Raw genomic sequence first — 11166 nt, forward strand, 5'->3', positions numbered from 1 at the left:
TCCCCTTCTTCTTCATTGTCTTCCATCATAACCCCTCTTTCTCCGTGGTTGGTCCAAACATTATAGTGGGGCATAAAACCGGACTCAAACAGGTGGACGTGAATGGTTCTTGAGTTAGAGTAATTGTGATCATTCTTACAGCCAGCACATGGACAAGGCATAAAACCATCCGCCCGCTTGTTTGCCTGAGCCACAATCAGAAAAGTATGCACTCCATCAACGAACTGGGGAGAGCATCGGTCATCGTACATCCATTGCTGGCTCATCTTCATTACACACCACTGAATAGACCAAATTAATATAAGTTCATACATAAAGTTCATACAACACTTAAATGCAACATAAGAATAACTCTCTAGCTAAAGCATTTAAATGCAACAACAAATGCGATCAAGATCACAACTAAGGTAACAATTGATCCAACAGCATAATGATACCAAGCCTCACTATAAATGGCATATTTCTAATCTTTCTAATCTTCAACCGCATTTTCTCCATCTTGATATTGTGATCATCGACGACATCGGCAACATGCAACTCCAATTCCATCTTCCCCCCTCAATTCTTTTCAATTTTTCTATCAAATACTCGTTCTCTCTTTCAACTAAATTTAACATCTTGACAATAGGGTCGGTTGGAATTTCCGGTTCACATACCTCGTAGATAAAAATATCTACGTCAACTTGATGGGCATAATTTGTCATAAACACGAAATGCAACATATAGTTTTAAAAGAGAATATACCACATCCGAATCATAACACGGACGAGGGCCGACGGGGACGGATATCAAAACCATGGCACTATGTATAACAAACAACGTACGGGTAAGATAATTATACAAGTAACTATATGTCTAAATCACACAAACATGATTTTTTATATATAAAAAAGATAAGAACAAGAGGCTCACCACAAGGTGGTGCCGGCGAGGGTCGGTGCGGACTATCGAAGGTGGTTACGACGGAGACGGGAAAGCACTAAGTAAACCACACCTACATATGCAAACTAAGAGTTATTTTAAGCTCAAATTGTATATAAATAAAATTACCACATATAATTCCTCCCAAATTACTAAAACCCACAAATTAATCACTATATAAAGCACTGCAAAAGCTAATCTAGCAATGAGAGATGAAAGGACAAAGTTGCTAACCTTTGTGATCACTTGAATGGATGGGGGCCATCAAATCTTGACAAAATTTTGGCAAAATGTGTGATGAGCTCGAGGGAAGAGGGGAAGAACAGAGAGGAGAGGGGAAAGGGGGGAGAACAGAGCAAGCTGGACGAAGGTTTTATATATAGGATGACCTTCACTACCAGTTCATGGCACGAACCGGTACTAAAGTGCTGGAGGGGCCCCAGTCTGAAAACATCCTGCCACCATTCTCTTTAGTACCGGTTCGTGGCACGAACCGGTGCTAAAGGTTCGCCATGAACCGATACTACTGAGATCGTCCCACCTAGCCATTGGAACCGGCACTAATGGTCACATTAGTGTCGGCTCAAATACAAACCGGGACTAATGAGCTGCACATTAGACCCTCTTTCTACTAGTGTCGTAGCTCAAATATTCGCCTCCACAATTAGATCGTAGAAACTTTATTTTCTTGTTACGATGATCTTCGACTTCACTCTGAAATTCTTTGAACTTTTCAAATGTTTCAGACTTATGTTTCATTAAGTATATAAACCCATACTGCTCAAATAATCTGTGAAGGTCAGAAAATAACGGTACCCGCTGCGAGCCTCAACACTCATCGGACCGCATACATCGGTATGTATTGTTTCCAATAAGTCAGTGGCTCTCTCCATTGTTCCGGAGAACGGAGTTTTAGTCATCTTGCCCATGAGGCATGGTTCGCAAGCACCACGTGATTCATAATCAAGTGATTCCAAAATCCCATCAGCATGGAGTTTCTTCATGCGCTTTACACCAATATGAACTAAACGGCAGTGCCACAAATAAGTTGCACTATCATTATTAACTTTGCATCTTTTGGCTTCAATATTATGAACATGTGTATCATCACGATCGAGATTCAAAAAAAGTAGACCACTCAACAAGGGTGCACGACCATAAAAAATATTACTCATATAAATAGAATAACCGTTATTCTCTAATTTAAATGAATAACCGTCTCGCATCAAACAAGATCCAGATATAATGTTCATGCTCAACGCTGGCACCAAATAACAATTGTTCAGGTCTAAAACTAATCCCTAAGGAAGATGTAGAGGTAGTGTGCCGACGGTGATCACATCGACCTTGGAACCATTTCCGACGCGCATCGTCACCTCGTCCTTAGCCAATCCTCGTTTAATCCGTACCCCTGTTTCGAGTTGCAAATATGAGCAACAAAACCAGTGTCAAATACCCAGGCGCTACTACGAGCATTAGTAAGGTACACATCAATAACATGTATATCAATTATACCTTTCACTTTGCCATCCTTATTATCCGCCAAATACTTGGGGCAGTTCTGCTTGCAGTGACCAGTCCCTTTGAAGTAGAACTACTTAGTTTCAGGCTTAGGTCCGGATTTGGGTTTCTTCCCGGGGGTAGCAACTTGCTTGCTATTCTTATTTAAGTTCCCCTTCTTCCCTTTGCCCTTTTTATTGAAACTAGTGGTCTTGTTAACCATCAACACTTGATGCCCCTTCTTGATTTCTACCTCCGCAGCCTTTAGCATCGCGAAGAGCTCGAGAATAGTCTTTTCCATCCCTTGCATATTATAGTTCATCACGAAGCCTTTATAGCTTGGTGGCAGTGATTGAAGAACTTTGTCAATGACACTATCATCAGGAAGATTACCTCCCAACTGAGTCAAGTGGTTATGGTACCTAGACATTCTGAGTATGTGTTCACTGACAGAACTATTCTCCTTCATTTTGCAGCTATAGAACTTGTTGGAGACTTCATATCTCTCAACTCGGGCATTTGCTGAAATATTAACTTCAACTCTCGGAACATATCATATGCTCCATGACGTCGAAAACGTCTTGGAAGTCCCGATTCTAAGCCGTAAAGCTTGGCACACTGAACTATCGGGTAGTCATCAACACGCGTCTGTCAGGCATTCACAATGTCTGCAGTTGCTGGCGCAGGTGGTACACCTAATGATGCTTCCAGGACGTAAATCTTCTGTGCAGCAATGAAGATAATCCTCTAGTTACAGACCCAGTCCGTGTAATTGCTACCATCATTTTTCAACTTAGCTTTCTCTAGGAATGCATTAAAATTCAAGGGAAAAGTAGCACGGGCAATTGATTTACAACAACATAGATATGCAAAAAACTATCAGGACTAAGTTCATGATAAATTAAAGTTCAATTAATCATATTACTAAAGAACTCCCACTTAGATAGACATCCCTCTAGTCATCTAAATGATCACGTGATCCATATCAACTAAACCATGTCCAATCATCACGTGAGATGGAGTAGTTTTCAATGGTGAACATCTGTAGGTTAATCATATCTACTATATGATTCACGTTCAACCTTTCGGTCTCAGTGTTCCGAGGCCATATCTTCATATGCTAGGCTCATCAAGTTTAACCCGAGTATTCTGCACGTGCAAAACTGGCTTGCACTCGTTGTATGTGAATGTAGAGCTTATCACACCCGATCATGACGTGGTGTCTCGGCACGATGAACTGTAGCAACGGTGCATACTCAGGGAGAACACTTATACCTTGAATTTAGTGAGGGATCATCTTACAATGCTTCCGCCGTACTAAGCAAATAAGATGCATAAAAGATAAACATCACATGCAATCAAAATATGTGACATGATATGGCCATCATCATCTTGTGCCTTTGATCACCATCTCCAAAGCACCGTCATGATCTCCATCGTCACCGGCTTGACACCTTGATCTCCATCGTAGCATCGTTCTCTTCTCGCCAACCATTGCTACTACGACTATCACTACCGCTTAGTGATAAAGTAAAGCAATTACATGACGATTGTATTTCGTACAATAAAGCGACAACCATATGGCTCCTGCCAGTGGCCGATAACTCTGTTACAAAACATGTTCATCTCATACAACAATTTATATCACATCATGTCTTGACCATATCACATCACAACAAGCCCTGCAAAAACAAGTTAGACGTCCTCTACTTTGTTGTTGCAAGTTTTACGTGACTGCTACGGGCTTCTAGCAACAACCGTTCTTACCTACGCATCAAAACCACAATGATTTTTCGTTAAGTTTGCTGTTTTAACCTTCAACATGGACCAGCCGTAGTCAAACTCGATTCAACTAAAGTTGGAGAAACAGACACCCTCCAGCCACCTGTGTGCAAAGCACGTCGGTAGAACCAGTCTCATGAACGCGGTCATGTAATGTCGATCCGGGCCGCTTCATCCAACAATACCGCCGAATCAAAGTAAGACGTTGGTGGTAAGCAGTATGACTATTATCGCCCACAACTCTTTGTGTTCTTACTCATGCATAACATCTACGCAAAGACCTGGCTCGGATGCCACTGTTGGGGAACATAGCATGCAATTTGAAAAAAATTCCTACGATCACGCAAGATCTATCTAGGAGATGAATAGCAACAACATGGGGAGAATGTGTCCACGTACCCTCGTAGACCGACAACGGAAGCGTTGGTTAACGCGGTTGATGTAGTCGAACGTCTTCACGATCCAACCGATCCAAGTACCGAACGTACGGCACCTCCGTGTTCAGCACACGTTCAGCTCGATGACGTCCCTCGAACTCTTGATCCAGTAGAGGGTCGAGGAAGAGTTCCGTCAGCACGACGGTGTGGCGACGGTGTTGATGATGTGATCCGCTGAGGGCTTCGCCTATGCACTATGACGCTATGACCGGAGGAGTAAACTGTGGAAGGGGGCACCGCACATGGCTAAAATAATTCTTGGTGTGCCTTTGGGGTGCACCTGGCCACGTATATAAAGGATGGGGAGGAGGAGGCCGGTGGCTAAGGAGGGCGCGCCAAGGGGGGAGTCCTACTTGGACTCTAGGATTCGCCCCCCCTTCCAATCAACGGAGAGGGGAGAGGGGAAGGGAGAGAGGGAGAAGGAAAGAGGGGGGCCGTGTCCCCTCCCCTTGTCCAATTCGGATTGGGGCAAGGGGGGTCGCGCGCCACCTCTCGTGGCCTGCCTCCTCTCCTCCTCTATGGCCCAATAGGCCCAATAACTTATTCGGAACCATTCTGGTGTCCGTATATAACCTTCCAATATATCAATCTTTACCTCTCGACCATTTCGAGACTCCTCGTCATGTCCGTGATCTCATCCGGGACTCCAAACAAACTTTGGTCATCAAAAACACATAACTCATAATACAAATCGTCATCGAACGTCAAGCGTGCGGACCCTACGGGTTCGAGAACCATGTAGACATGATCGAGACACATCTCCGATCAATAACCAATAGCAGAACCTAGATGCTCATATTGGCTCCTACATATTCTACGAAGATCTTTATCGGTCAAACCGCACAACAACATACGTTGTTCCCTTTGTCATCGGTATGTTACTTGCCCGAGATTTGATCGTGGTATCATCATACCTAGTTCAAGCTCGTTACCGGCAAGTCTCTTTACTCGTTCAGTAATGCTTCATCCCGCAACTAACTCATTAGTCACATTGCTTGCAAGGCTTATAGTGATGAGCATTACCGAGAGGGCCCAGAGATACCTCTTCGATACATGGAGTGACAAATCCTATTCTGGATCTATGTCAAGCCAAAAAACACCTTCGGAGACACCTGTAGAGCATCTTTATAATCAGCCAGTTATGTTGTGACGTTTGATAGCACACAAGGTGTTCCTCCGGTATTCGGGAGTTGCGTAATCTCATAGTTAGAGGAACATGTATAAGTCATGAAGAAAGCAATGGCAATAAAACTGTCATGATCATAATGCTAAGCTAACGGATGGGTCTTGTCCATCACATCATTCTCTAATGATGTGATCCCGTTCATCAAATGACAACACATGTCTATGGTTAGGAAACATAATCATCTTTGATTAACGAGCTAGTCAAGTAGAGGCATACTAGGGACACTATGTTTTGTCTATGTATTCACACATGTACTAAGTTTCCGGTTAATACAATTCTAGCATGAATAATAAACATTTATCATGATATAAGGAAATATAAATAACAACTTTATTATTGCCTCTAGGGCATATTTCCTTCAGTATTAGTAGTAGATGTAGGCAGGAGTCGGTCTACTAATCTTGCACGTGATGCCTATATAATGATCATTGCCTGGATATAGTCATAATTATTTGAAGTTCTATCAATTGCCCGACTGTAGTTTTTTACCCACCGTATGCTATTTTCTCGGGAGAAGCCACTAGTGAAATATACGCCCCTGGGTTTATTTTCTCTTCATATATCTTCAGATCTATATTGTTATTTGCCTTTTTATTTATTTGCATCTTTTATTTTCATATCTATATTATCAAAAACCCAAAAATACCTCCCTGAATTTTATTTGCCTTTATTTTATTTGCATCCACCAATCTTTTACCCGGGAGGGATTCATAACCCGTCTTTTGCGTCGGGTTGCAAGTATTTGTTTTTGTGTGCAGGTACCGTTTACATAGTGTTTCTTGGTTCTCCTACTGGTTCAATAACCTTTGTTTCATAACTAAGGGAAATACCTACCTTCGTTGTACTGCATCATCCCTTACTCCTTGGGGAAAATATTGGCGCAGATACAATACAAGAAAGGATCAGCACTACGTTGTGTCTGCGTCTGCAGCGTCTGTCGCCGGCGTCGGGCAGCTCCAGGGAGAGGTTGGGAGGGACGAGTCGAGGCAGTAGAGGGTGATTGACATGCTGGGCTGGCTTGGGGTGAGCGCACGGGCGGAGCAGTGGGGTTGCCGACGCGCAAAGCACGCCGAACACATGCCCGGCGCCATGGACACACGTGGTCGCCGCATGCACTGGTGCAACGCGGTGCACCAGAGCTGCAAAATTCTGTCTTGTCTCAAGTCCTTTTAGTGTTAGTTCACCCTGAGGTGTTGGTTCATTGCCAGGTCGACCAGAAGTGACCTGAGCTCACTAATAAGTTTCTGGACAGGAAATGTTGCAGCCATTTGAGAGAAATCTAGAAGGAGTTAAGAGCTGAAATTTGGAGGTTAAGAGTTTGCTAGGAAAGTCATCAAGGTATAAAAATTTCAGCTCAAAAAGATCAGGCAAAAATACACTTCCTTCACAATGTGCTTTTCCTGACCAGAAGAGAAATGATTTTATATAGCAAAAATATTTCTCATGACCATGAGATATTTTTTCTAGGAAGATGAGGCATGACCTAAAGAATATTCGGGAATTTTCTCAGATTTTCAAGAGCAAGAAAAATATGGGTTGCTTTGGAGCAGAAGTGAAAAACATTCATTTTCAAAGAGAAAATGAATATTATGCCTTCGAGAAAATATTCTCATGGCATTATTTTCAGAGATATGAGTTCAAGAGATGTTTTTGAGAGTGATAGGAGTCACTTGGGTGAAAGCCAAAACAAAACCCAAGTGCTATGTCCAAATGAGGTAATTCACAAACTCAAATTCAAATCAAATATTCAATAAACTCCAGAAAAAGAAAAATGGCAAAAACAAAGGTGTCACAAACACATCCGGCCATTTATCGGGCTTTTTTAACCGAGAAAACTCCAGAAAATGCAAAACTTTTCGAAAACGAAAACAACTTGGCACGATGCCTTGAATTGGTCATACAAGGCCATGAAAATAATTGGGGACGTTTAAGAGATGTCGAGAAACAATGTGCTTCCAAACGGACACTTCTAGCTACCGCAACACTCTCTGTTGAAAATGATTTATTTTTTAAAAATCTCAGGAGTGGCCTATCTTTTGCAAGTAGGTGGGCATGCGCACGGTAGGCGTCCATGCCAGGTTTGAACGATTTCCGACAGCATTTGCACCTTGTCACATGTCCGGCCATTTGTATCGGTCTTTTTTAGCCGAGAAAATTTAAGAAAATGGAAAACTTGTCGAAAACCCAAAGAACTTACAATGGTGTCTTTAATTGGTCATATAAGGTCATGTTAAAAATTGAGGCAATTTCAAGGTTGTCGAGAAACAACATGCTCTTCGACAGAGCCTCGTGTCAACACCCTCCGTTCGCTCGAACACACTCCGTTCAACATGCTCTATTTCTGGACATCCCTTAAATGACCTCAACTTTTACAAACAGGTAGGAATGCCCATGGTAGGCATCCATGACAAGTTTGAATGATTTCTGACATCGTATGCAAGTTGCGACATGTCCGGATTTTTTTTGGCCTTTTTTGACCGCGAAAACTCCAAAAAAATGTTGTTAAAAACCATTTTTTTTTGCATGGTGCCTTTAATTGGTTATACAAGTCCATGGAAGAAATTAGGGCCAATTCAAGGATGTCGAGAAACAACGTGCTCTCAAACGAAGCCTTCTAGCCTACCTGAACACCCTCCATTGAACATGGTTTATTTTTTAATATTCTTTAAATGCTCCCAACTTTTGCAATCAAGTGGATATGCACATGGTAAGCATTCATGCCAGATTTGAACAATGTAAGCTCTCCGCCATCGGGACGTGTAGCGCAAGCCCCGTCGCCACAGCCCCTGGCTGCGCCACGGGCTTTCCCGGAGTCAGCCTCATGTGGCAGGGAGGAGGGAGGGAGGAGACCGAGGGAACGGCGGCACATGGAGGAATCGCCCCCAAGTTGTCCTAGAGGGGCGACATGGGGGGGGGGGGGGGGGGGTGAGTACATGTTCTTGGTCATTCTCGTCGTTATGATCAGAGTAACCTATTGGTTATCTTCCATCGCCTCCTTGTTTCTTTTTTCACGTCTTATGGACACGTAAAAAATGTTGGGTGCCATATTCATTGGTCTCAACCCTTCGAGGTAGCTTAAGGCGACTGCCGGAACTATGCTCTCTCTCCACTTCCATTATTGATGATTGAGGTCTATCTCATTTGTTACAGTGGTTGCCAATACTGATCAACTTGTTGGAGTCGTCGCCCGTTCAAAACAAAACAACGTAATTCAGATAGCCGCGGCGGATTTATCAAGATTGAGAAATGCTAAGATTTGTAAACTCTTTCCAAGCTCTGGTACCGCATGTGATTGCGAGAGCGAATGCTGGAATAGGTGGTGCTGGTACCTATTGATTGATTGCAGGTTTTCCTTCGGTTGACACGTCTTCCCCAACCTTCAGTTATCATCACGATCTTGTATAGTTGTGGTGTGCATGGCGGTACTTGTGGCGTGTGAAGGTCTCACACTGTGCCAGTAATGGAATGTCAGGGCAGGGAAGTTGCACACTCCAAGGAACGTTCTGCCACACATCAACACCTATCCGGCCGTCTGCAGCAGCCAACAGAGATCATGTATATATATCACTGAAAAAAATAGCGTGCTATAGCGTCGCTAATAGCACGCTATAGCGTATGGAGAATTGTCTCGCTAAATATATCAGTGTACAACGTCTCGCTAATAGCATGCTGTAGCGCGATATAGCACGCTAATAGCATATTTTGATGTCGCCGCTATTTTGCTGTAGCGCGCTATTTTTTTCATTGATATATATAGCGCCCATACTTTCTTGCAGGCACGACTGACACGGCTGCAGGTAGTGTGTAGTTGCAGCCGCGAGGTCGTCGGAGATGGACGTCGAAATGGGCGGGGACTTGCTCGCGGAGATCCTAGTGAGGCTGCCACACAAGTCGCTCGCGCGGTTCCAGTGCGTGTCCACCACGTGGCGGGCCCTCATCTCCGCGGACCACCTCCGCCGGAGGCTACCGCTCATCACGTCCGGCGTGCTGTTCCACGACGGGCCGCGGGATGGTGTGGGCGGCAGGCAGACGTACACGTACGTGCGCCCGTCATCTGGCGAGGACGACGGCCGTGGCGTGGCGGAGGCCGACGACATGGCCTTCTTCCCGTGCCACGGGACGTCGAGCATCATCGATGGGTGCAACGGCCTGCTGCTGTACTACGCGCCCTACCCGGTGGCGTTCCACATCGTCTTCCCGTTTGAAGCTATTCTTGACAAATTTTGTCAGATTCGTCGCGCACGAACGATCCTTTGAAGTTTTCTTTGACCAGCAGCCTAATATCGCAGTTCCTCACAACATTCGTGTTGTAAGTTTTTGGTTTTGACGATCGTAGCTTCATCTCTCTTTGAGCAGCAGTCTAATGCACTGACGCCGCCATGTCGAGCTCCTCTGTCCTCTGCTCAGAGTCCTCCTATTCGTCCCTCTCGACCCCGACTCCCCTTGATCTCCTTGCCCACGTCCTACTACACTAGAGTCGTTTACAGCGTTGCTCATCTCGGCCTATTCTCTGTCGTCCTCCTACTGCACTGACGCTGCAATGGCATGCACACTGCTTTCTTCTGTCCTGTGCCTCCGTACACACTGCAGTTCGGTGCGCCGCCGACGGGGTCGATCATCTTGGCCTCCTCTCTCTCGCCCTACTACACTGGAGTCATTTCCGGTGTCGATCATCTCGGCCTCCTCTCTCGTCCACTGCACTGACGATACCATGGCGCGGGCACTGCATTCTCCTCCTCTGTCGACTGTCTTTGCGCGAGCACCGCAACTAGTCCGCCGACGGTGTCGCTCACCGTGCCGCCGACGGGGTCGCTCGTCCACGACTCCATGCTCGTCATGTCGGACACGGTGCCACGGCCATTATCCATCGCAGTCGCCATGGTCCGGCGCACAGTGCATTTCTTCTCCCACTTCCTCTGCTATCTCTTAACCCTGTGTGCTAAGTGCAAGTGCTAGCTCTTAATCATACCCCATGCGGGCAACCAAGCAGCGTGTAGTTGCATGCCCCGAGACAATGCAGGCAACCAAACAACGTGCCAAAGTTGATCTCCTAATGCAGGCAGTCCATATGCAGGCAACCAAAAAACTCGCAGATGTTGCATATGAGGCTGTTTTTTTAAAGTCAGTCCGAGTGGAGATGTGTATGCAACGCGGGTACTGTAGGCGAGGGCAACCAAACACGCATAGATCAATAATGGCGCGCGCTGCCGCGCCCATCAATCTTGACAATGAGATGATAGGAATTTGCAAAATATATGAAATGCTAATGCGGCACGTGTGATGAGGTGGACAGATTGCATGTCAAGAGAAATACAATAGTGGAGATGAATTATTTAGGTA

At 44.9% G+C, this 11166-nt stretch overlaps 1 protein-coding gene across 1 annotated transcript; it reads left to right on the forward strand.

The window, feature by feature from the left end:
* Positions 1 to 9657: 9657 nt before the first annotated feature.
* Positions 9658 to 10083, forward strand: LOC109764062 (putative F-box protein At2g02030). The gene has a single exon (XM_020322905.1). The coding sequence runs from the start codon at positions 9658 to 9660 to the stop codon at positions 10081 to 10083; it is 426 nt and encodes a 141-aa protein (XP_020178494.1).
* Positions 10084 to 11166: the final 1083 nt, after the last annotated feature.

Source organism: Aegilops tauschii, chromosome 1 (genome assembly GCF_002575655.3).
Source record: "Aegilops tauschii subsp. strangulata cultivar AL8/78 chromosome 1, Aet v6.0, whole genome shotgun sequence".
Taxonomy (NCBI): Eukaryota; Viridiplantae; Streptophyta; class Magnoliopsida; order Poales; family Poaceae; genus Aegilops; species Aegilops tauschii.